The sequence below is a fragment of the Ochotona curzoniae genome, unplaced genomic scaffold (assembly GCF_017591425.1).
Source record: "Ochotona curzoniae isolate NIBS_2020 unplaced genomic scaffold, NIBS_Ocur_1.0 contig_605, whole genome shotgun sequence".
Classification (NCBI taxonomy): Eukaryota; Metazoa; Chordata; class Mammalia; order Lagomorpha; family Ochotonidae; genus Ochotona; species Ochotona curzoniae.
Window position 1 is genome coordinate 3802400 of NW_024466491.1, and position 25641 is coordinate 3828040.

The 25641-nt window shown below is 53.1% G+C and overlaps 1 protein-coding gene across 2 annotated transcripts; it reads left to right on the forward strand.

Annotated features, from left to right (window-relative positions):
* The first annotated feature begins 3609 nt into the window (after nucleotides 1-3609).
* Nucleotides 3610-25422, forward strand: LOC121163295 (putative adhesion G protein-coupled receptor E4P). 2 transcript variants are annotated; one of them, XM_040990769.1, is made up of 20 exons: nucleotides 3610-3870; nucleotides 4249-4392; nucleotides 4725-4888; nucleotides 7199-7287; nucleotides 8758-8808; nucleotides 10052-10159; nucleotides 10990-11145; nucleotides 12276-12371; nucleotides 12820-12884; nucleotides 13355-13490; nucleotides 15162-15263; nucleotides 17114-17298; nucleotides 17867-18037; nucleotides 19269-19463; nucleotides 19911-20146; nucleotides 20659-20725; nucleotides 21185-21276; nucleotides 21638-21818; nucleotides 22828-22923; nucleotides 24971-25422. In XM_040990769.1, exons 4-20 carry the CDS (start codon nucleotides 7257-7259, stop codon nucleotides 25046-25048), a joined length of 2046 nt encoding a protein of 681 aa, XP_040846703.1. In that variant the 5' UTR covers nucleotides 3610-3870; nucleotides 4249-4392; nucleotides 4725-4888; nucleotides 7199-7256; the 3' UTR covers nucleotides 25049-25422. The 2 variants fall into 2 exon arrangements, with proteins under 2 accessions (XP_040846703.1, XP_040846705.1); XM_040990771.1 differs by lacking the exon at nucleotides 4249-4392.
* The last annotated feature ends 219 nt before the right edge of the window (nucleotides 25423-25641 follow it).

Genomic DNA, 25641 nt, shown 5'->3' on the forward strand with positions numbered 1-25641 from the left:
CTCCTGGGTGGGGCCAGGCTGAAGCCAGGAACTCCACCTTGGGAGTCTCCCACGTGGCTGTAGGGGCCCAAGCCTTGGAATCATCTCCTGGTTCTTTCTCAGGCACATTAGCTGCATGGGAAGTGGAGCAGCTGGGACTAGAACAGGTGCCTGTGTGGGGGCTGCCAGAGAAGGTGGCTTAAACCTGTGTCACAGTGCCAGCCCCATGCAGCACCTTAACCGCTGTGCTAAATGCCCACTCCTCAATTTGATCCTTCTACTTGAATAATTTGGGGTACCCACTTACTCAAAAGTTATTGACCACCTGCGATGGGATACCTCACCCAGAATCCTAAAGTATGTAAAAGACTTTTGAACGACGCGTAAATAAAGACTTCAGGGCAACGAAAGCCTCCTTTTCCACAGCCCGCTGTCTTGTGTTTCCTTGAGCTAGACGGCCATTTTGGCCATTTTGCATTCGTGGCTTCCAAACATTTTCGAAGCATTCCTCCGGGAAAAACGAACCTTCGACGTTATTCAGCCTTGAGGTGGTCCCGCTGTTTGTAGTAGCCCAGCTGGGCCTGGCTGAGACTGGATGCTGAGACCGTGCACGGAAGGCAGCTGTAAGTTATAGGGATTCTACAACAGGTGCCTTATGATGAGTCAGGCGGGTTCTGTTGTGTTTGTCTCCTCCTAGTGGAGGCGTTGGAGCAGTGCAGGGGTGAGGAGTGGGGAGCGTGGAGGGTGGCGGGGTGGGGTCTACTTGATGCGTCTTCACCTCTTGGGTCCCCAGACACTCTCAAGGTCAGGCTTGTCCTGAGCCTACAATTTTTCCTTCTTCTTCATTATTATTATTATTATTATTATTATTATCATTATTATTATTATTATTTACAGTTCCATAGGCTCTGTTTTTTGGCACAACCCGCAAAGGAGGAAGGGGTGTTCCTCATCCGGGCTTTTGGCTGGCTGTAGCCAGAAGGGGGATGTTTTTCTTCCTTCCTTGCAATGTGGTTTCCCCTTTTTGTGACTCCCGGCAGGGAAGGTTTGTCTTCTGGGTGGATCACTCAGAGTCTGCTTATGCACAGGAGTGGGAAGTTGGCGACTTGCTAAGAAGTTTTGGGTTCAGCAAATGGATTCAATGGGGGAGCATTTCATGAAGAAATTCTTTTAAAAGAGAGAGAGATTTATTTTGTTTATTTGAAAAAAACATTTGGTGCAGAGTTTACAGCAATAGAGAGAGACAGAGAGATCTTCCACAGCTACAACGACAGAGGCTGTGCCAAGCTGAAGCCAGGAGCTTCTTCCGGGTCTCCCACGCGGGTGCAGGGTCCCAAGGCTTTGGGCAGTCCTCGACTGCTTTCCCAGGCCACAGGCAGGGAGCTGGATGGGGAGTGGGGCAGCCGGGACTCAAGCTGTATACTCCACTGTGGAATACAGGTGTTCCATATGGTAGCTTCAGTGCTGTGTGTTGCACCTGCACCGCGTAATTGAGTTTTAACTTCTGATAGTTTCCACCTCTCTACCACTGTAATAATTGGCTCGAGCCCTGTTTATCTGCCATTTTGACATGTGAAATCAATATATTTTTTGAGATCGTACCGAAGCTGACCAACACCACCATCTATGTAACTGCTCGTTTGGAAAATTTTGTTGAGCAGCCCCCATTTACAAAAACAAGTTGGATGCAGAAAAAGGTGATACCATTAGGAACTGCAGGGCCCTGCTGTGAGACACGGGCTAAGCCAACACCGGGAAGACCTGGATGAAGTTGTGAGCTCCTGGCTTCAGCCTGGCACAGCTCTTTGGGGGAAAAAAAAAAAAAAGACCTAGGTAGGGCCCTGCGTGATAGCCTAGTGGCTAAATCCTCGCCTTGAATCCCTAGGTTCCCATATTGGTGCTGGTTTGTGATTTGGCTGCTCCACTTCCCATCCACCTCCTTGCCTGTGGCCTGGGCAAGCAGTCGAGGACGGCCCAAAGCCTTGGGACCCTGCACCCGCGTGGGAGACCCGGAAGAAGCTCCTGGCTTCAGATTGGATTGGCTCAGCTCAGGCCGTTGTGGCCACTTGGGTGAGTGAACCAGTGGACGGAAGATCTTTCTGTGTTTCCTTCTCTCTGTAAATCTGGGAGACAGGGTGTGCTAAGCTGGGCCAGACTACAGCACTCACTGGTGTTTGTGAGGACCAGGGTAGGTGCAGGACGGGCTAGGCTAGGTCTCTGCCCCGCTAAGCCATGTGTGACTTGTGTCTGGGTGTGGGCCAGACTTGGCTAGGCTATAGCACCCAACAGTAAAAACTAGAATGGATGAGGGCCGGTCAGCAAAGGCCACTGTTCCTGCTAGGAGAGAAGGTGGGCTAAGTAGGGCTGGCCCATGGCCCCACCGGTGGGCGTGAGATCTGGCACTGGAAGAGGTTCTGATGGAGGAGCCTGGGGAACTCCTCTGTTGGGACACAGTCCCTACAGGTGAGCACAATATCCATGATAGGGAGCAGCCCAGACCAGGCCAGGGAATGGTACCCGCTGGCATAGATTTGGCCCAGGTCGGGGGCAAACCAAGCTAAGCCAGTTCATATCATTGGCTGATGAATCTAAGCACCAGAATGGAATGTGGGTTGGGCAGGGCTGGCTCACAACACCAAGCTAGTTCACATGAGGACCAGGACTGGGGGCTGGCTGGACTGAGCTAGATTGCAGCCCCCACCAGCGTCAGCTGGAATTGAGGGTGGACCGGGTCCGGCCAGGCTACAGCACCCACTGAAAAATGCCGAGGTGAGGTGGGCCACGCCAGACTTGAACACAGCACCTAACTAACATACATGAGAGCCATGGGGGAGGGGGCGAGCCCTGTAGGGGGGGCTGTGTGTGGCTCCCCTGTTGGACCACCGCTCCCACTGGAGAATGTGAGAGCTGGGATGGGGACAGACCAGGCTGGGCAGGGCCACAATACCTGTTGGCCTCATGTGGGCTGAATCAGGGGAAAGCCAGGCATACACTGCTGGTGCATACACAAGCCAGAGTGGGTGTGAGTTGGTTGAACTTTGTCACAGCATCAGCTGGAGGATGCTGGCATGGGGTGGGGGGGGTGTGTAAATTTTGTCAAATTAAACTGCAGAATTACTTGGAGAATGCAAGCTCCAGGAGTGGGGGCCCCAATAAGGAAACAGTAGGCACCTCCCAGTTGGGTTGCCACTCTGACTGGTGAACATGAGAACAAGGACTGAGGACAGGCTTGGCTAGACAGAGAACGGCACCCACCAGCAGGTGTGTGGGTTGGAGAGTGGGGCTGGTTGAGTTGAACTAGGCTTCAGTGCCCATTGACATATATGAGAGCTGAATGGGATGGGCGACAGACTGGATCAGTCTGCTGTACATACTGGCAAGCACGGGAACTAGGGCTGGGAGCGGGCCTGGTGGGGGTTATTGTGGGTTGCTCCAACTAGGCTGCAGCTCCCACCGGTGTGTGTGAGGGCCAAGTGTGCATTGGGCAGGACTGGGATGGGCTCCGACACTCATTGATTTACAAAGAAGACATGGGTGGAGACAGAATACACCCAGAAATTGCAACCATCAGTGCGTGCGACAGAATGTGCCGGACCCTGTACTGGCATGCACACAGAAGAATCAGCTGTGGAATCGCCTCCGATGAAGTTTTTATGGGGATCCCCCCAACCGAATCGCTAGACTCAGGACCCCAACCGTGAAGAGAATTGCAGGGTCCATGGTCTGACCGCGGAGTGCATGTGTCAGAGCTGGGCTTCCTCAGTGGCTTAGACGGAGCAGTGGACAGCATATCCAGGTGCACATGGGGAATACGACAGCCCATTGGAGCCTGTGGGGGACACCTGGGACCATGAGGACAGAAGACAGAACACACTGAACAAAACTCCCACGGTAAATATCTGGGCAAACGGAGACGCTAAGGTGAACTATGTCAATCAGTGGGTTCTGGTAAGATTTCATCGTGCTTGGAGTGGCGAGGTCGGCAGGAATGCACAACTGTGGAACTATCAAAACCTCTTGAGCAGGACCCTTGGAGCATGGCCCATATCGAGGACCGGGGGGTGGCGTCGGGTGTCTGTCCTCCATCCCAGGGTGCAGAGGTGTTTGGGAGGCTGGGTGTGGCTTCTCCCCTTGTCTCCCCTCTCCCCCCAGAGGCAGGAAGGGGAAAGAAAAAAGAATGTGGAAGCAATGATCTCACCCACTTTCCTGTAGTCCTTGACCCTTAACACAACAATCATCTATGTAATAATTTAAATTTTTTAAAAATAGAAATTGTTCATGATGCGTATGCTGGCAGTTGCTGAGCTAGGGGGTGTTGGTCAGAGGGGGGCTGAATTTGCTGAGTCTGTAATCCAGAACGGATCAACTTCCAACCAGACAGATCACATCATTCCACCAGCCGAATCGATGAGTGTAATTACGCAGGGCGGGCTTCGCTTCCGATTAGGAAATAGGCAAGTTGGGGGGATTTGCCAAGGGGGTGGGCAGTGGTGTCCTCATACGGACTTGGGTTTCGTCTGGCGACGTTTGGCATTTGTTTCAGTGGGGAGACGGACGTTGGTGCCACGTCCTGCGGCCTGGCCTCTCTCCCCCAACACCCCAACATCACCATGGCCAAGTTCCATCTTTTAGAGGTGCCTCTCATAGGGGTCCCCACCCAGGGACTGCCCTATGGGTGTTGTTTCACAGAAAGGGGAACGGATGGGCGGCCTGGTGGGTAGGCAAATCTCCTCCTCCCTCCCCAGAATCCCAACGTACCCCCCAGTGCAGCCTTCTCTCTCTCTCCGCCCACCGCCACACTGCTTGAGAAACCCCAGGACTCAAGATAAGCAGCGAGACACTTCCTCTCGGGCGAGCTGCGAGCAGCTGGCAGAAGGCGCCAGCAGCAAGTCCTTCCCATCCTTGCAGGGTAAGTGGGCACCGGGCCCCGGGGCTTCTCACGGACCACGGGCACATGCTTCGCTGGAGATGCCGTGTCTACACAAAGGAAGGGCTCTCTGGAAACGCGTCGCGGGAGAGCTCGCCGTGTCTCTTGCTTTGGGGGTCCCGGCGTGGGAGCCCCTTCATCCTGCTCTCACTTCTGCTTGGGTGCGGGCGGAGTACCGTGGGAGAGGCTGCAGTGTAGCAAGTGGTGGGCGGCTCCTGATGCAGCTTCCCACGCTCGCAAAGGGGTAACTTCCAGCAGGAGAATCGAGATAACAGGTCGCTGATGGGCAGTGTGTGTTTTTATATCAGTTTTATTTGTTGGTTTGAAAGAGAGAGAGAGAGAGAGCTTCCATCTGCTGGTTCACTCCCCAAGGAGCAGCAACAGCCAGGGTTAGGCCAGGGTTAGGCCAAAGTCAAGAGCCTGGAGCTTCTTCCGGGTCTCCCACACAGGTGCAGGGTCCCAAAGCTTTGGGTCATCTTCATCTGCTTTCCCAGGCCACAGGGAGGGAGCTGCATGGGAAGTGGGGCTACCGGGACATGAGCCAGCAGCGCCCATGTGGGATGCCAGCATTGCAAGCAGAGGTTTAATCCACCATGCCACGGTGCAGGTCCCAATTTTTTTTTTTTCTGTAAATATTTGAGGAGACAGGTGTGTATATCTGTGTTGGACACTGTATGGCGTGTCTGTCTATTTCAGCTTATAACTCGACACTATGTACAATTTTTTTTTGTATATTAAACTTGAAATCTACACATAGTTTTTTTTTTAAAGATTTATTTTTATTATTAATTTTTTTTTTATTGAAAAGGCGGATATACAGAGAGGAGAGACAGAGAGGAAGATCTTCCGTCCCATGATTCACTCCCCAAGTGAGCGCAACGGCCGATGCTATGCCGATCCGAAGCCAGGAGCCTCTTCCGGGTCTCCCACGCAGGTGCAGGGTCCCAAAGCTTTGGGCCGTCCTCCACTGCTTTCCCGGGCCACAGGCAGGGAGCTGGAAGGGAAGCGGGGCTGCCGGGATTAGAACCGGCGCCCATATGGGATCCCGGGCGTGCAAGGCGAGGACTTTAAACCACTGCGCCACCGCGCCGGGCCCTAGTTGTTTTTTTTTTTTTTTTTTTTTTTGAATAGGGGTTCTGTTAACTTTTTGAAGACCTTCTATAAGGCACGCTAACGGAGGTTGGTGCCTTGTTATGGAAGTGTATTTATAATATGTATGTAGCTATTTTGAATGCGATGGGGTATGCCAACCTTCTTCTTATCCTCGTCTGTTTTACATAAATGTTGCAAGTGTCATCACATATACTTCCCCTTTGCTATTCAGTTATTTTCATAATAGTATATGTCCGGACTTGGCCTTTCCCGTCCCTGTTTAAAATATTTGGGAGACAGAAGAGGAAGAGAGAGCAGCCAACCCCATCTGCTAGGTCACCCCCAAGTACACGGGATGGCCAGGGCTGTGAGAATTCAGCCCAGGGGTCCTGTGTGGCTGGTGGGGACCCCAACCACTTGAGCCATCTCTGCTGTGCCCCAGGAGTCAGAAGCCGGAGCCGGGTTTTGAACCCAGGTCCTCTGCTGGGGGTGCTGTTGTGCTAACTGCTAGGCTACACACCCGTCCTGGAGTCCTCTCTAAATATAATCACTTTAATATACTAACAGCTTCCTTTGGGCACAGTAGCCTAGATGGACCAAGGACAAATGATCGTATTTTTGGAAATTAGACAATCTTCAACCGTGGGATCTTTGAAACATGATTTGGTTTGATTTGTTTAATGGGCTCTTTTAATCTAGATTTCTCTAGATTTTTTTTTTTTTTTTTTTTTTTTTTACCCCTTGGATTTTTATTCTTTGGGGCAAAGGGAGAAGTTAAATTCACGGAAGCAGGGCGTTAGGTTATGGGGAGCTGTCAAACAAAAGGGCCCACCTTGTGGGAGTTTGAATCAAGAGGAGTCACATGGCGTCACTTCCCTCGCACCCTCCCTGCTTTGAAAGATAAACTGGCAGAGAGGGAGAGAGAGAAGGAGCCACATCAACATCTTCCATCTGTCGATTCACTTCCCCAAATGCCTCACAAGCTCCAACCCCACCCAGGTCTCCTGCGTGGGCGTGAGAACCCCAAGGACTTGATTCCAGCCACTTCCCACGGTGCACTTCAACAGGGAGCTGAGTGTAAAGCGGAATCATCACTTGTTCTAAACAAAGGCGGATGGGGAATGGCTTTGATAAGCTCTGAGACCAGCCGCCCCCCTGTCCATCCCCGGAGTTGGTTCTTACAATCCTTGTTTATTCCAGGAACGTTGGCTATCACCTGCCTGAGATTCTCCCCCTGTTGTCTCGGTACCTCTGTGCTATGAGCGGCAGCTGCCTGTCATGGGCCTCAGGTGAGTGCAGCCACGCATCCCCCCTTCTCTCCTCATCCCTGAGATGCTGGCCTTCCGTGACATGGTCTTGATGGGTTAACTGTGTGCACCTGTTCTTTCTGAATCCTCCTTGCCGTCTCTGAAACCCCATGGAGGTCAGGACAGGTGTGGACATTGAGCTATTTGGGAACACTGCCCTGGAAATGCAAGGAAGGCGTGGAGGTGTCTCACAGGCAGGGCTGATTCAAGAGCGAGTGAAGGAGGGGTTGCCCCTATGAATCATGAGAGCTCAGTCCTGCTGGGGGCTCTTCCAAAACAGTGGGTGTCTCCCCAACATTTTTGCCCTGCCCTCCACCGTGACAGAAGAAAAGAATGTCCTCTTTGCGGGGGACACATCGCACACTCACTGACAGGTGCAGACTAAGGGGACGCATCTCTGGCTGCTCCTGAGTGGTCACCAGCAGACCAGGCCGTAGCTTTATTCTGTTATGCTCTGAGCTTTTAGCATCTCTTAGGGGAGGAGGCAGGTACAAGCAAAGGATGGAAGGCTAGCTGGGAGGTCTCCCCAACCACAAGGTGGCAGAAACAAACCGCTCTCCAAGCGTCCTTCTCCAGTCCAGCTGTCCCGCAGTGGTAGCCTGACATGATTCTCGTTCAGGCATCCTCCCATCTGAGAGAAAGCCTGGACGACCATGGATTAAACCTCTGTTGTCCAATACCACAGCGCCAGCCATGTGTGGCCACAGACTACTCAAAATGTGACCAATCTAGGGGTGGGTGTGCGGCCCAGCAGCGGAGCCACCCTTTGGAGTATCTGCATTGCACGTTGAGGTGCTTGACCTTTTCTGCAGCTCTCTGCGGCTGCACATCTGGGGACAGTGGCAGGGGATGGCCTCATGGAAAACCAGGATGAGGCTCCAAGCTCCTAAGCTCCTGGCTTCCTGCTGGTCAAGTCGAGGGGGATACTGGGAGAATTTGAAGAATGGACTGACTGATGGGAAGCTCTGAGCTTCTCTCTGCCTGGCCTGCCACACCTATCTCTGTGTCTGTTTAAATCAAAGACAATGCAGTTATTATAAATGGAGGTGTGTTGTGAGTACAACTAGGATTATTAATGATCTAGATGGGTTAGTTATTAAAATAATGGCCTCTTGGCCATATTGGGTGACATATAATCTATTCTTGAAATTAACAGCTTTGTAAACGTGTGGTTGCCTGACACTTGAAGAAAACCTATGTGGTTTCTTTGCGATTTCTATTGCCCAGGGCAGGGCTTGAGGTCTGGATTGATAGAGAGCCGCTGAGGAGCTTCCAAAGGAGACCAAACGTGCGTTGTTAGTTCTGGACTCGTAGGAACTGCTGGCTTAGCAGGGGGGTTCCCCCTGATTGGGACACACTGTCCCCCACAAGCTCACTGTGACCACAAACGTGGAAGTTACCAGGCGACTTGATGAAGCACGGCTGCCTCACCCGCTTCTGTTTCTGTTACAGCCCTGGGTGTCCTGCTGACTTTGTCCATATCAGGGATAAAGAACTCTGGAGGTGAGTTTATGCCCAAAGAAAGGTAATTGGCATCTGGAATCTTCCCTCATGGAAGGGGAGGGGTCGCATTCACAGGGGGTCCTGGGATTTTGTTTCTAACTCCCTGGAGATGGCCAAGAACTGATGCCTCTCCCCCCATCATTACCATCACCTGTCTTTTCTTGGCAAATTACACAGCTGGCTTCATTCAGTGCCCAGGACATCACTAGAAAGGAAGTACTAGCATGCTCCCCACTTGACTATGGTCCTCTGGCAAAGCTGCTGGTGGAAGGTTCTAGGTGGCAAGGTGGCGCAAGCATCACTTGGTAGATGCTGAGCCCAGATGCTAACCCCTGTCCCGCAACACGGGGCTTTAAGTCATTCTAGGAAATGCTTCGTTTTGAGTTGGGTTGCCCTAGAAGCTAGCCTTAGATAAGGACTTGAGAGCAAGTCTTGGGGTGCAGGGGGCCCCAGGAAGCAGCTACTGGAAATGGGAAAGGATGGAGGGAGTGGTGGAGTTAGTATAGGACCTGTTACCTCACAGGCGGGCACCTCTGTGGGACCTATTAGACGTGGTTTACAGTTGGCTCTCTACACAGATAAGGAAGTTGTTTTATTGTTATCATCACAAGTCGCGGAGAAATATGCATGACACCAAAATGTGCCTCTGAGCCAAGGTCAAGTGTATCCATTTGAGCTCTGCTCACATTGTTACACGCTTGTTACACGAGTTCGTCTCCAGACTGTGTCTATGTTTCAAAATGGAAACCTCACCCACACCTGCCTGCTACACACTCACCCCAACTCCCCAACCCCAGCCAGGGGGAGTCTTGGTTCTCCAGTCTAGGAACTTGACTGCTTGAGGTGCTTCGTCAGAGTGGAATCACTTTGACATGTTTCCTTGAACACTGATGAAGTGGTGTCAGTCACTGAGTGCCGGGCAGGCTGTCCTTCAGGCAGAGCGCATCCTTCGCCAACGTGCGGTGTGGGCGAATAGGATCTGATGCCCAGAGCAGGCTGTCGGGTACAGGTCCTGGCTGTTGGAAACTCAGCTTTCAGGCGAGATGTGTGTGGGTGGCAGAGGTGGGCTGGGAGGAAGTGTTCTGAACATCTGAATCCAGCTTCGGAAAGGTGCAAAAGAGACACTCCCGGAACTGTTCGCTGGAGGCTCTTCTGTTGCGTCTGGGACACTGTAGACGTTCGAGAAACACCTCTGGAATAAATGGGTGAGCTGGTGAGTGATGGTCTTCTGTGTTCCCTGCAGCTCAGTGTCCTGCGTGCCCTGAAAATGCCCGATGCTACAACAGTACCCATTGCACTTGCGAGGACGGGTTCCAGCCCACGTTTGTGAAGTCCCATGAGAGATGTGAAGGTAAGGACACTTGGGGGGGTGGAGTGGGGTCTCAATTCCATCACTCATGCGTGGTAGCTCTTCTGCTCCGTGTCTTATCTACCCAAGCCCGTGTCAACCTGTAGCCCAGACCAAATTCACAGCTCCTTCCTCAGCAGGCAAGCTGCCGGAGCACGAGCTGTGGGTTCAGGCGCTCTTGCTCCCAAGTGCTGCAGAGCGAGCGAGTTGGGGGTAACCCTGCCTGACCTCCAATTCTGATCTATCAACTCGGATCCTGTGCACAGTGTTTGGCAATAGTGATCCTAGGGGGGAGGAGATATATCAAAACCCTGGGGGAGGGGAAACGATTTTCTCTTTTTAAAAAAAAAATTAAGAATTTTTCACGATGCATTTCCACAGGCTCAGGGATTTCTCCTTCCAGCTTCTTCCACTGCCTCCTCCTCCTCACTGATGTCCCCCACATTATTACAGCAGTCCTTCAGCAATGGTCCCAAGTCCATCATCGTGCTGTTTAAGTCTACCCTGACATCACAAGTATAGACAATGGCAGGGAGTCCCGCATCCTATCGTCAAGATACATTTAAGAGTTCATCTTTTATTAGGGAGTAGGGATGCATACTGCAACATAGCTTTCCTTCTTGGGATGCTAGTCTTCCATACACAGCTCCTCCGGACGAATATAGGTTTATACACGTTTATCTGTATATCTGACGATCTTGTATTTTGCAGGAAGGTTGCCTTATATAGGAGGGGGTGGTGGTATTTGTCTTTGGGGGATTGGCGTATTTCATTGAGCACCATGGTCACCAGTTGGGACCATTTTGCTGCAACTGATTTGCTCTTGATTGTAGATACTGACGAGTGTCCGACCGGGCCAGTAAAGCGCTATCCGATTGCGATCTGCAGAAATGGGACAGGATATTACATCCGCAGCTGCAGTGTGGTCAGCCCCTCCTTGCTGAACTTGTTGGCTCACGTCTTTACCGAAGACCATCCAGATTGTTTCAGTAAGAGCTCCTCTCATTGCCTTCCAAACATGAGGAGGGGGGAGGGGGTCGCTGAGAGTCCTGCCAGTTTGGGGATGAGAGACCCCAGCTCCGTGCCAACACTTGTCCTCCAGCCCTGGGGTGCCCTTGGTGGTGTTTTCCAGGATATGCCTCCAGCCTGCGTCATCAATGACTGTCGCTCTGTTGATGCTCAAGATGTTTCTGTAGATTCTCTTCCTTGGAGTTTCAAAAGAACATCTTTTATTTTATTTATTTATTTATTTATTTGGTCTGAGCTGTTCCACTTCTTTATCGTTCATTTACCTTAAATTCAATTTCTTTGAGTCCATCTCTTTTCGCTCCCTCTGACTGTTCATCTCTGTCCAATCCCCCATTCTTCTGTATCTCTCCGTGTCTGAGCTCCGACTGCTGACGGTGGGTCCAGCCCAACACCAAGGTCTGTCCTACCTTCTCTCTTTCCTTATTGATTATTTAAGTTCATTTTTATTGGAAAGTCAGATACACAGAGAGAGGAGGAGAGACAGAGAGGAAGATCTTCTGCTGCTGATTTGTTCACCAAGCGGCTGCAACGGTTGGAGCTGAGCTGATCCAAAGCCAGGAGCCAAGAACCTCTTTTGGGTCTCCCCCGTGGGTGCAGGGTTGTAAGGCTATGGGTCTTCCTAGACTGCTTTCCCAGCCCACAAGCAGGGAGCTGGATGGGAAGCAGGGCCACCAGGATATGAACCAGACATGAACCGGCAAAGCAAGGACCTTTGGCTACCATGCATGCTCTTTCCTTATTCATAACTCCAGTCTGCAACAATAAGAAGCCTGGCCCTCCCTACAGCCACAACATTTATTGGTCTGCTTAATATCTACTTGGTTACCTGATTTTGTTTTGTTTTGTTTGCGTCAAGTATACTGGATGGCAGTTTTGGCTCTTCCAGGTACCAGCTTCCATGTGTTTTACCTGTAGAACAGTTAGTTACACTACACCTGTTTTAAGAGTTACATAGTGTTGAGTACCAAGTTAATTCAGAATGGAGTGGCTTGAAACAGTGTGTATTTACTATCTCCTCTCTGTGGTGGGCGAGGAGTTCAGGCATGACTTCCGGGATCTGACTCTGGGTTTCCCATAACTGCAATCACAGTGTGGCCCTGGCAAATGATTTCGCCCCGGGGAACGGTTTCCTATGAAGACCCAACAGAAGCAGGATTTTCTTCCGAGCCCACACACTCCGTTGCTGGTAGGACTCAGACCCTTTGAAGCTCATGGATCCCAGTGCTTGGTCCCTTGCTGGTGGCTGGGGGGAGGAAGCTCTCAGTGGTCCGATATGGGCTGTTCTCTATTGCTCCATCACATCGACCACCTGAGCCTAGAGGGTGTGAATGAATCAGAAGTTCTGCTCACTTGGCATTAGCAGTGATGTAAGCTGTTCATTATAAAGCTGTCCCTGGGCCCAGGAATCAGTAGACAGGGGAGGTTACACAGCTCCCCAAAAGAATGCCCTTGAACCCTTTAGCCAACCTATATCCACTTGGTTTTACAACATCCCTACAACCATTTCCCTAAACAATCCTATGGCAGAACACATTTGGACCTTCTTGGGGATTCACATGGGTACAGAACGTCAGGCAAAGAACCCAACCGGGAAAGCAGTAGGAGTCACAGTGTGCTCTCTCTTGTATCCCAAGGAACGGATATTTTTGCTCCCCCAAAGGACAGGAATCGGAAGATGGAGTCGCCAGGGAATGTCTGGGTGAGTTGCATGTGGCCTGGGCTTGGGGAAGAGCGGGTTGATCTGGCCATGTCAGGCTCCTGCTCAAATGCTAAAGCCACTCCAATGACTTTCTCAACGGGAACCGTTCTCATCGGGGGAAATTTGGTGCTGTGTGTTTCAGGGGCTGCTTGGCAGTGTCTGGGGACACTCTGTCACATGCTATTTCTTTGGTGGATGTGCGGATGGTACCCAGTGTAGGGGAGACAAGGGGTATCACTCAACATCCTAGAGTTAACAGGGTGACCCCCAACAGCTAAGAATGCCCCAGTGGCAGGTGTCAAGTTCAAGAACACGATCCTGTGTTCGGTGCTTAGCTGAGACATCCTTCTCCGCCCCCTCTAGCAGCAGCTGCATGGACGCTGTTGCCTCTTGGGGCTCACTCGGCTCCTGTGAGCATCTTCCTGCTTGGGTTTCATTGAGAGTGGACCTGATGTTTTGTTTGTTTGCAGAAAAATCTGAACAGAAACATGAACAAACAGCAGGTTGCTAGGACTGCAACGCAGATACTTCAGCAAGTGGAGCTGGCCGTGTGGAATGAAAGCCTTGCTTCTCCACACAAGGGTGAAAAGCCCTCGCTTGGAATAGGTGAGACGCCGACGGACTCCTCGGGCTCATGGGTCTGGGTTCGCCCCAGGCATCCATAGTGGCAATCCATGATATCGTCACATACACATCCAAGGGAGGAAGGCAGATTTCTCTGTTTCTGATTCCTTCTGGTGCAGCGATGTGTGCAGGAGTGTGGTCAGCTCAGCATTAGGGGTAGACCAGCAAGCGCTCTGGGTCCCGCCAGCACGTGACCTCGTGGGCTTATTTATTAAGTGTGTTTCTCACATGTTCGCCTTTTTGTTTCTCTCCTTTGAAAGCCATCTTGTTCTTTTGAATGCCTTTCCAGGCATTTTGTCAACCTCCTCTTCCTCCGTTTCATGCTGACATGTTGGCATGTGCCTTTTGGGGGAGTCTATCTGGTCACGTGTCTTGGGTCTGTACATTTATTGTTTTAGGCATTGATAGACTCTTCTGCTGGGTTTCCTCCCTGATAACTTTCAGCGTTGAACTGTTGCTTCTGTGGCTTGGTGGAGTGCCTGTTCCTCCAGCTGGGCAGGGCCAGGGAGCTCAAGCCAGCTGCTTGAGAGTGGGGCAACAATCCAGGGTAACACCCAAGGTTGCCAGGGTGACTCTGCTGTCAGCAACGATGAGGGCAGGACCCCATCAGCTGCTGTCATCACAGCCTCCCCGCCTTCCTGATTGGGTGGTCAGTGCCCGGAGTTAGCCCCCTCATTAGTGACTGAGCACCCCAACCACTGCAGAGACCTGAGCCGCACACAGGATCTGTGTAGTCCTCAGTGCCACGCCCTCTCCCCAGGCACGTAGGGAACTCTGGGACTCTAAAGTCAGAACTGCCCACAGCCCCGGCCACACTCCACGCCCTACTGTGCAGTGATGGCAGCGGGGAGTACCAGGGAGCCACTCTCAGCCCCTGACCCAGCTCTGCCCACAGAAAGAGCACAGATGTTCCCAGAGCCAGTCAGCCTGCCAGCCAGGCGCCTGTGGGTGTTCTGCCTTGGTAGTTTGATTCTGGGTGACTGTGATGGATGGTCGTGGTCGGGCAGAAAGCGGAGCCCTTCACAGTTCTGAGGGGGTGCCCAGCCCCTCACCAACTCTCCAGGGCCAGACTCCCAGTGGGTGGGAACTGTGGACTTATCCCGTGTGTGTGTGTGTGTGTGTGTGTGTGTGTGTGTGTGTGTGTGTGTGTGAAAATGACATCCCCTACTCTCAGGAAATGGCATCTTCTCCTGCCCTGGCAGCGGGAGTCAGTCAGCACCAGGACAAGTCCGTACTGTCCGCGCTGTCCCACAGTCTCTCCTTTCTGTAGACTGTCCATTGCAAACTTCCCCCGTTCCACACACACAACCCTCTGTCTTCCCGTGGCCAGCATCAGCATGCCACTTCGCTATTCAGCCGTGTTGCACGATGCCAACTCCTTCTTGATGAATGAACTTGAAAGGCAGGCAGAAGGAGCGAGAGAGACAGGAAGTTTTCTCTGTCCACTGGTTCGTTTCTCAAATGCTTGCCACAGCCCGGGCTGAGCTGGGAGCTCCGGCTGGGACCCATGCACCTGTTGCATCCCCTGCTGTCTCCTGGGATGTGAGTGAGCAGGGAGTAGAGCCTCACGCCGGCACTGCCTGCAGGCCATGCGGGTGTCCCAGGCTCCCTCTCTGGCCGCTGCCCTGCGACTCCCTTGCTTGATGTTTCTAGTCTATGAATCGAAGAAGTGCCACGAGGAGAGCGAGCAGATTCTCCTGGAAGCCGGAAACAACACGATGCTCATCTCTTGCAGCGCCTTCCAAACCTCAGGAGGTACGGTGTCTCCGCCCAAGCCTTGCGACTCAAAGTCTAGGTTCCCACTGTTCCCCTTCCAGGGGATGGGCCTGGGCAGTGGGAGGGGAGGGGGTTGAGACCCGCACAGATTTGCAAAGTCTTTCTCCTGGGATACAGCCTATGAATTTAGCAATTTGTCATCCAGGCTCTTGTCTGCTTTGAGGAACAGGTGTAACGTATGTTCCATGATGTGCTTAGACCTTGTCTGTGGACAGGAAAGTCCCGGGAATATCCCATCCCCTGACCTCTTATATTTCCAATCTGGAATATTCTTCTTTATTCAAAGCTGTGCTGTGGGAGAGCAGGGGGGGAGGGACTGAAAAATGAGTTGATTTTTTTAAAAAAAAAAGATGTATTTATTTTTATTGGAAAGGTGGATTTACAGAGAGAAAGAGATACAGAGAGAAAGATCTTCTGTTTATTGGTTTACTCGCCAAGTGGCCACAACAGCCAGAGCTGAGCCCCTCTGAAGCCAGGAGCCAGGAGCTTCTTCCGGGTCTCCCACACAAGTGCAGGGTCCCAAGGCTTTAGACTGTCCTTACTACTTTCCCAAGCCACAAGCAGGAAGCTGAGTGGGAAATAGAGCAGCCAAATCCCAACTGGCATCCATCTGGTTTCCAGGCATATGCAAGGCAAGGATTTAGCCAGTAGGCTATGCAGCCAGGCCCAAAATGAGTTGATTTTTAAAACATCGTATTTTCTTAGAACTAGGGCAGGAAATGAAGAGCCTGTCTGTTGGATTGCTCACCAGTGCCCACAACACCAAAGCTGGGAGCCTGGGGCACCATCCTTGTTCATCCCACGGGGGTGCCAGTGTCAGGTCCGGAATCTGTCCCCAGCCGTGAAACAGTCTCCACACGCAGCAATGCACAAGCAAAGAGACTTTATTGCTCACTCGAGCTGGGGTCCAAGTCTCATCCAACGCAGTGGGAGTCTTGACAAGGACCCCGCCCACCACTCTTACATAGCTTGTGTAGGGCTTTTGTCATACAATGCTAAACTCCATCAGTAGGTGACAACTTGTGTGAACGGACACAGCTGGGATTTAGGACTGGTCAATCCTGGGCCACCTGTTAACCAGAGCCCTTCCAGGTCACTCCTGATTGGTTGGCTCTGCCTAGGGTGGGTGACAACCCTCTTCCTGGACAGTGGTCACATGAGTTCTAGAAAACAGAAACTTCTAGGCTGTCCCACAGCCTGTCATGGCTCTGCCTTCGTTCCCTACACAGTAAGTTGAGCACTTATCACAGAAGGCAAAATCAGCAGTTAGATTAGCATTGAATCACTCAATATTATTAGCACAACATATGATTTAATTGCCTTCTTGCCACTTACCCATTTAATACTATCTCTTAACCTTAATTTCTTTAATTACCTAATACTATCACTTAACACGCACACATTTTTGCTACCACCTTATCACTAACTTAACTTTATTCTCTGTGCGACTAGATGTTTACTTGTTATAAACTATTCCTTAATACTATTCACCTATTACTTAACACACGATTTCAAGTCACACAGTACAACTTAACCAGAATAAAGCCCCTTACTTCACTTCCACCTCACGCCAGGAGTCTCCACTGCCCTTTCCCATTGTCTAATGGCAGGAGGCTGAGCCAAGAGCCAGAATCAGGCATCGAACCCGGGTCCTCTAAGGAGGGACGCAGATATCTTCATGGCCAGGCAAAGCAGCTGCCCATCCACTACCCAAGGGCAATGGCACCTGAGTGGCGCACTGCCCGAGACAGGGATGTACCAGGTCCCTGTGGCTCAGATGCCCCCAAAGCCCCCACAGCTCTGACAGCCCCTCTGTTCTGTCTGCCCAGGCAGCAGTGTGGTTGCCCTCATCACTCACCAGTCTCTGGGGGACGTTCTGAATGCGTCCTTCTTCAGTCAGAGGAGAGGGATGCGGGGACTGCAGCTCAGCTCCCGCATCGTGAGCGGCACCGTCGGCTTGAGCCACTCCCTCCAGCTGCATGAGCCCATGTCCCTGACTTTTCAACATACTCGGGTGAGCAAAGCTGAAGGCTGTCGCACCCCAGAAGGTGTGTGGGCAGCTTCCTGCGTCCACCTGTGAGCTGGGAAGAGAGGTGATGCCACGTCCCCTCCCACGTGCTGGGTGGCCTGGGGACTTGGGGGCTTCTGTCCAGTAGGCCTGGAGACCACCCAGGGGTGAGACAGTGGAGACAAATCTGATGAGGGAATGTCCATTTATTTCAAAGAGTTACGGCTTATACAGTGTAGCAAAAAGGGGAGCAGGAAGAAGGCCGGGCAGACCCAACAATGCCATTGGGATTCTATAAAGGAGAGAGGCCAGGGAAGGGGGCTGGTGGTGCAGGGTTATCCTGTAGCTTCTGCCAGCAGCCACTGGGGTGTGGCAGGCCAGAAGGGACAGTCCCCAAGGACCTGAGACGCCCATGTGGGGGGGAAATCCCATAGCAGGTGTGGTGTGCTGGGAAACCGTCTGCCCCAGATGTTGCCCTAGGCCCAGCGCGCAACTCAAGGTGCTATGGGACTAGCAATGAAGCTGAACTGGTAAGCCCGTGAAGACACCTGCTTTTGCGCGGTTCTTTTGACAGACTGACGGCGGTGCAAACAAGAAGTATTTCTGTGTCTACTGGGCGGTCTCAGCGGAGGGAGGAAGCTGGTCGACCGAGGGCTGCTCACACGTCTATAGCAACGAGACCCACACCGTGTGCGGCTGCTCCCACCTGTCGAGCTTTGCTGTGCTCATGGCTCTGACGCCCAAGGTATGCAGACTCAAGGACGGATGGAGGATGGGGAGGTGGGCAAAGGCGTCACACCCCATGCTTACTGCCCGGGCTGCTCCTGCCGCGAGCCTGTGCCGATGCAGGCAGACCCCAAGGGGCAGCCAGCGATGGCCACTCATTGGGCTCCTTCCACCCCATGTGGGGACCCTGGATGGATACAGCGGCTTAAGCAACCACATGAGATGCCAGCGTCCACCTGGACACGAGTTTGAGTCCTGGCTGCGTTACTTCCAATCCATCTCCCTATCGTCCTAATTTTTTTTTTTTGGTTGCCATTGTGGCTTTTTATTATTGTTACATTTCATTTTACGACATCGTTTCGTAGGCTCTGAGATTCCCCCGTGCCCTCCCTTATTGCAGTATTACAGTTCAAATCCAGTCATGCTGCTTTCATCGCAAGCATGTACCATGCATCGAGTCCAGCGTCTTATTGTTCAGATCAATTCAACAGTCTCTTAGGGAGACCATCTCTGGTCTAAAAGCAGAGCTGGCAGAAATATCGTCCCAACCAATTAAAAGCCATAACAGAAAAAATTAAGAACTCAGGCTGCAGGCAAAGTGGCACAGCAGGTTAAGCCTCTGCTCGTGATGTTGGGATCTCCCATGGGCATCGGTTCAAATCCCAGGTGCCCCACTTCCAATCCAGCTACCTGAGAATGCAGCTGGCGAGGCAGCAGAAAAGGGCCCGAGTGCCCAGGCCCCCATCCTGCCTCTTCTGAGAAATACATCTTCCATCTGCTGGTTCACTCCCCAAGTGGCCACAATGGCCGGGGCACATCAGCTGGGGTGTGCTGTTCCGTGTGAAACAGACATCCATTTCACAGCTTGAATTATGAAAATAAATAGTGTTGAATATTTCACACTGTTTCTGCATTATTTTTTTACATTATTATCTCAATTACATTTTTTTTACATTGTTTTCACGGATTATACACACACCCAAAACGTCATCGGGTGGAATGAAACATACGATCAAATGAATTTCACCTGTTTACATTTTTGGATATGGTGTCTGGTGGGAAGTTCCTCCATCCCGGCAGGCCTGGGTGTTTCATGCTGTCATCAGCGCCCTGCTCCCCATCCTGAAGGCGCTGAGGGATGAGGATCCTGGGCCCGGCGCTGGACCACGGGAAGCCTTCAGCGGTCGGTCGGGAACACGGCCGTCGATGCGGATGCTCTAACTGGCTTTTCTTCTCTTTGGGGCCTGCAGGAGGACCCTGTGCTTAATGCGGTCACCTACGTGGGGCTGGGCGTCTCCCTGCTCTGCCTCTTCCTGGCGGCCCTCACCTTCCTGCTGTGCCCGGCTCTCCGCAGCACCGGCACCTCCATCCACTTGCAGCTCACGCTCTGCCTGTTCCTGGCACACTTCCTCTTCCTCACGGGCATCCGAAGAACTGAGCCCCAGGTGGGTGATGGGAACACGTTCTCTCTCACTGTCACGGTCATGCAAGCCGAGGACTTTAGCTGCTAGGCTACCGTGCCGGGCCCACGCTTAAGATGTAAACTTCAAGAAGAGAAAGAGAGGAGGGGCGTTGCTAAATCCTGGCTGGGACTGCAACCGGGGCTTCCCGCAGAAAGTTGCTCTCCTGAGGGGGATAACCCAGATGTTTTCCAAATCAGAGCTACCACCCACCTGTTTTGATACGTTTCAACTTACCTAAGATGGATGGTTTTCATCTGCTGGTTCACTCCGTCAAATACTTCAACAGCTGGGGAGGGGCCTGGAATACCAGGCAGGGTTCTGGTGTGGTGACGGGACTTGTGCCGTGTGTGAGGCTGAGGGTGTGGCGGGCATGGACTGGTGGGTGGGTCCTGCTCGGTGGACACTGACCCCCCGCTCCGCCCCCCGCAGGTGCTGTGCTCCATCGTGGCGGCCGTCCTGCACTTCCTGTACCTGGCCGCCTTCGTCTGGATGCTGCTCGAGGGGCTGCGGCTGTTCCTCACCGTCAGGAACCTCCAGGTGGCCAACTACACCAGCGCCAGCAGGTTCCGGAAGCGCTTCATGTACCCGCTGGGCTACGGGGTCCCCGCTGTCATCGTCATCGTATGTGCGAGTGCCGGATACGAAAACTACGGGACCTACACTCAGTAAGCATGACGTGCGTCTGTGTACACTCGGGGAGGGCCAGGTCCTCACCTCCTAAGACCCCTGAGAGTGCAGTCCTGTCGTTGCCATAAACCCAAGCCGTGACGGAAGACAGACCACGCTGCCCTGTAGCGTGCGGACGCGGTACTGGCTGACGCATGGCCACAGGTCTCCTCATGGCGACCATTAAACGGCCACGCTTACGTAAAGAACCAGACCACCTGTGTCCACGCACGGGGAGGTTCCAGGCCGGAATCTTGTGTCAATGCTGCCCCAACTTTATCCGGACTTCAACACGTCCCTGTTGATGATTCACAGAAAATGTCACAGATACGAACTCAAGGCAGGGTTCCCAAGTGTGTGTGAAGGAGGCGAGAGTCAGGCTAGCTCACCTAAGACACTCGTACTCAGAGCACACAGCTAATGGCTCATTCTGGAACCCAAGTCGCAGACGAAACGTGTCTTGGGACCATCCAGGATCCACCCCAAGTTCTCTCTGTCTTTCTCTCCGCAGCTGCTGGCTCAGTCCCGACAACGGGTTCATCTGGAGCTTTCTGGGACCTGTGGCGGCCATCATCTTGGTATGTCATCACCTTTTTGCGTATGTCTGTCTCAGATTGGCCAGGCGAAGGGTGTGTGTGTTTCCAAACCGCACATGTTGGAAATGAAGTACAGACAAGAGGAAGACGCCAGTCAGTGGGCCGCTGTCCCTTCTGGAAACTTCGTTTGAGTTCATCCGAGTTCACTGCGTTCATTTATTCAGCAAATCCTTAGAACCTATTCCATGCTGGGACTTCCTGTTGGTCTGGCATAGCTACTAAAGCACGCTCCTATTCGAACCAGGGTCCCTGAAAACGGATAAAGCTCCATAGCCACCTGACTAGGCCTCCCAAGGGCTGATGGGCACATGAGAGTCCAGGGCCTGTCCATCCATCTTGTGCTTGCAAAGCCCCACGAAAGGATTTCCCACCTTTCAAGTTGGGGGCCCTCCTTCGGTGCTGTCTCATACACCCCATTTATTTTTCCTACTGTTTTTGCAGATAAACTTGGTTTTCTACTTCCAAATCCTGTGGATTCTGAGGAGCAAGCTTTCTTCCCTTAACAAGGAAGTGTCCACCATCCAGGACACCAGGTGAGGATGTAGCCGGGTCAGTGGCAACCCACAGATGTGCCAGAAATTCTCCTGTTGTTGGATAAAGTCAGTGCGAGGGACAGACAGACACGCACAGAGCCGCCTGCCGTCAGCACCCCCATGCCACACTATCTTTACTGGAAGAAATCTTGCACTATGTCAAGAAGTCAAGGTTTTCAGAATGGGCATCCAGAGGGCATCTCCCTCATGGCAAAGGAGAGAGACTCTTCCGTGGTAGGGGAGGGCCCTGCTCTTAGTGGCCAGGGACAGCTCATGGCACGAGGCTCTTGAGGTCTTGCGTGCACCTGCTGAGCCACCTGTGCCAACATCACTCTCCTCTCGCTCTCCACCCTGGCCCTAGGCTCATGACGTTCAAAGCAATTGCCCAGCTGTTCGTTCTGGGGTGCTCCTGGGGCCTCGGTTACTTCATGGTGGAGGAGATGGGGGAGACGGTCGGCTCGGTCATGGCCTACTTGTTCACCATCGTCAACGTCCTGCAGGGGCTCCTGCTTTTTGTCATGCACTGTCTCCTCAACCGCCAGGTAAGGCCCCTTATGCCATCTCTAAGTGCGTGCAAGAGAACGATGGTTCACCCCTACCTGCTCCTTTAGTTGGGCTGCAGCTGGGCATCAGGAACGCACTCCAGGCCTCTCGCTTGTGTGGGTGGTAAGATTCCAGCCAGACTGTGGCCAGGGGTCAGTGCTGGGAGGTGGCACGCAGGCCTCTGCACCCCTGGCCTGCAGGCTGCTCCCCCGATGCCCCTGACCCTGAAGACAAGCACACCGGGGTCTCCAGCTTGGGAGACCCACCGTGTGGTCGCTCCTGACTTCACCGAGGCGGGGACCCACAGGGAGGTGGGGCTTCAGGCAGGGACGTGGGCAGCCCTGCCCTAAACTCAGGACAGAGACCAACTCCAACCCCAGTCCTTTCCCCGATCCGGCTGGTGCCCGTCTCACGGGGCCGAGAATCGAAATGAGGCGGCGCCTGTCAGGTCTGGCAGAGCCCTCTGGTGCCCGAGATGTTGGACAGGTTGCTGGATGTTTCCCGGACTCTCTCCTTTGCGGTGGGATAGAAATATGAGCAGATCAGACGCATGGTGGCGTGAAGCTTCTTCTGGATGCTTAATTAACTTCTCTCCCATCTCTGGGTGCCCCCTCTTCATGTGCGGGCTCCCCACCCTCCAGAAGTCAGCAATGTGTTCTGGTGATGGGATGGTAGCATTTTTTTGCATGACCCACGATAGTGGGGGGACGGGGGCTGTGACGAATCTGCAGTGGCTGGGGTCAGGGCTCTGGAGAAAAAGCGAGAAGGTTCTAAGTGCTGCCCCTATGGCCTTGGAGAGGTCAGCTCTGCCCCCGGAAGCCTTGACCTCTCCTGTAGGTGGGTACGAAAGCAACACGGGTTCCTTTCCCTAAATCTGCACTGGATCCTGTAATGAACACCTGTTCTACAGCGGAGAGATCGGGGCAGTGGGACTGGGCACCAGTAGCTTCCTGTGCGAGGGGCCTGTCTCCTGAGCGAGGCCCTCTGGGGCGTCCCTCCATCTTCCAGGTACGAATGGAATACAGGAAGTGGCTGTGCGGCCTGCGGAGAGGAGCTGAAACCGAGAGCAGCGAGACGTCCCGTTCCACTGGCCACACCAGGATGGTAAGAGCGTGCCAGCCTCCTCTGGACCCAGCAGGCCCCACCTCCTGTGCCTCCCCTAGCTTCCTCACGCTCTCTCTGGAAACAGAAGCACTGCGCGAGGTTCCTGTGGTTCCAGCTTGTGGGTTTTGAGACCCAAACCAGAAAGGGCCCTCTCTCTCCCCCTCTTCTCTGTGTCCGTCTTTCTCTCTGCCACATCAATATTCAAAATGTAACTAGCAAACATTCAAAGACCAACTTAGCATCTTCTCTTAGGAACCTATTGCCTACCGTGTGCCAAGCACCGTTGGGGGAGCTGGGAAGTTAACAGCGGCCGCACAGACGGAAGCCCTGGCCCAGCTGGCGGTGTGGACAGTAGGCCGTGACAAGCGGACGGTCCTGGCTGTTTCTAAGGGGTACCCTAGGGAAAGTGGAGCACTCCAGGGACAGCGAGAGTATTGAGGGCGCAGGGATTCTGTTGAAGCCTCGGGGAGAGCTGACACGGGGATGAAGACTCATCTAGACTCGGAGGACCACATGTGGGCTGCCAGCAGCCTGGTGAAGAGCGGTGGGGTCCTGCTGACCCGGAAGCTGTCCCTGGATTTTCTGGGGGAGAAAAGGGAGCTCTAACACAGGGTATGTGTGTATGTGGGGGGCTCACGGGAGACCCCAAAGAGCAGCTGCTGGGGTGTAATGTACAGATGGCTGTTCTGGGGCTATCCCACCTTCCTAGCGCACACCGGAGCTCCCGTTCTGGGTCTTCCTGGCACAACGAGTCAGGCCCATATTTGCGGGTCATTCACTCCTCTGGACGCTCTGGGGGAGCCACACAATCCTCGTCACCCCAGGGTAGCGATGGGGCTCTATCCTGCTGGGGGCGAGCCTGCCTCGCTGCAGTTGTCTGGCAAAGTCTGTGAGCTGTGGCGGCCCTTGGGCACCTCTGAAGGTTCATTCTCATTTTGGAGCCAGACACCGACCCCCCTCGGCCTCCCCTTCCCATCAGCAAGTCACATCAGCTGCAGATTCAGAATGTCATGGATCGGAAACTTGCACGTTTGCCATGACCCTGACACCCAAACCACCTGTCACCCAGACAGCAGGTCTACCCCCTAGCTTGCCTGGTCTAACAGTCTGTTCCACACTGACCAACTGACCCCCAACGAGTTTCTATTACCACTTAGATGTGGCCGGACATCCTGACTCAGCCGTGCTGCCTCCCAGTTCCTGCCTCAGGTTCTCCGACTTGGCAGCCACAGCCAAGTCGGGGTCACCTCCCTGGTGCCCTTGCCCATGCTGCGATCAGGAATGCCTTCCCGTTGGACATTTGTCTTGAGAAAGTGGCAGGTGCTTGCCGTTGGCCCGTCGGGACCTGTTGTCAGTTCCTTCTTCACCGAAGTCACCCCTCTGTTTGTGACAGAGCCTGGCTGACGGGAGACACTCAGCTGACCTGTCTGGTGTCAGAATCCCTCGGTGACCGGTTAGGGAACAGGGGTTCGCGCTGGGGGACTCATATGTGCTCTGTTAGAAGAACTGGAGCTCAGATCCGTTCTCTTGTAGACAATAAGCCATGGGAGGTGAGTGTTTCCCGCTGTGGGCGGCCCCACTCTGGGGCCACAGCGCCCAGTCCAGCCGCTCTTGGTTTGCATGCCTTTGGTCACCCGTGGGCTGGAACTGCCACTGGTCAATAGGTTAGACAGCCTCTCATAGAAGGTTACTGAGAGCACGCTGCGGAGCAAGCCAAGCAGGGATTACAGAGCCTCTCCAGGTGACGTCAGCATCAACAGGTTTGCATCATTCACTTCTCAAGGTCAATGATTTTAGAATGCTGCCTGGTGTCACAGTAGGAGCCACCTGCAGATGCTGGGGGAAAGCTAAGAAATCGTTGTAGTATTTCATTATTTTTGAGATAATGGACTTTTAATTTGCATGATGATCAAAGAGAAAAAATGTTTGTTTGTTTGTTTTATAGCAGGCCTTTACTGAACGTTGGACTTGACACAAAACGTTGTGGTCTCAAGGTACCAACTGAGCTGCAGCTGTTTGTCCTTCTTGTGCCTCCCCGCCCCCATAGGAGGAGCTGCAGAAATCTCAGTGCCTCAGTGGCCCGGCCACCTGCTCCTGGCCACCTCCCGGGACTGCCCAGCTGTGAACAGAGAACCGACGCCGTGTGCCGACAGCGCCTCCCTGTGGTCACACACGGGTTCGACGAAGCTGTGCCTGGTCTGGCCCTCACTTGCCTATTTTGGGCTTTGCCTCCTACCCAAGGGAGAGATGGTGAGGTCCCCAATTGGGTGGTATTTCGTGAGCAAAGGATGCTCGCAGGGCATTGGATTTAGCCCCCAGATCTCTCTGTTACACTCAAAAACTTTTGCATCATCACCGCCCTCCATCCATACCATTCAACCATTCCCATATGGGGCTGGCGCTGTGGACTAGTAGGTTAATCCCCTCCCTGAATGTGCCAGGATCCCATATGGACTCCAGTTCGTGTCCCGGCTGCCCCGCTTCCCATCCAGCTCCCTGCCTGTGGCCTGGAAAAGCAGTCAAGGACCACCCAAAGCCTTGGGACCCTGCACCCGCACGTGGGAGACCCGGAAGAAGTTCCTGGCTCCTGGCTTTGAATCGGCTCAGCTCTGGCTGTTGCGGCCACTTGGGGGAGTAAACCAGTGGATGGAAGACCTTCTCTGTCAAATCTGCCTTAAAATAAAAAGAAATCTTAAAAAAAATATATTTCTGTATGTA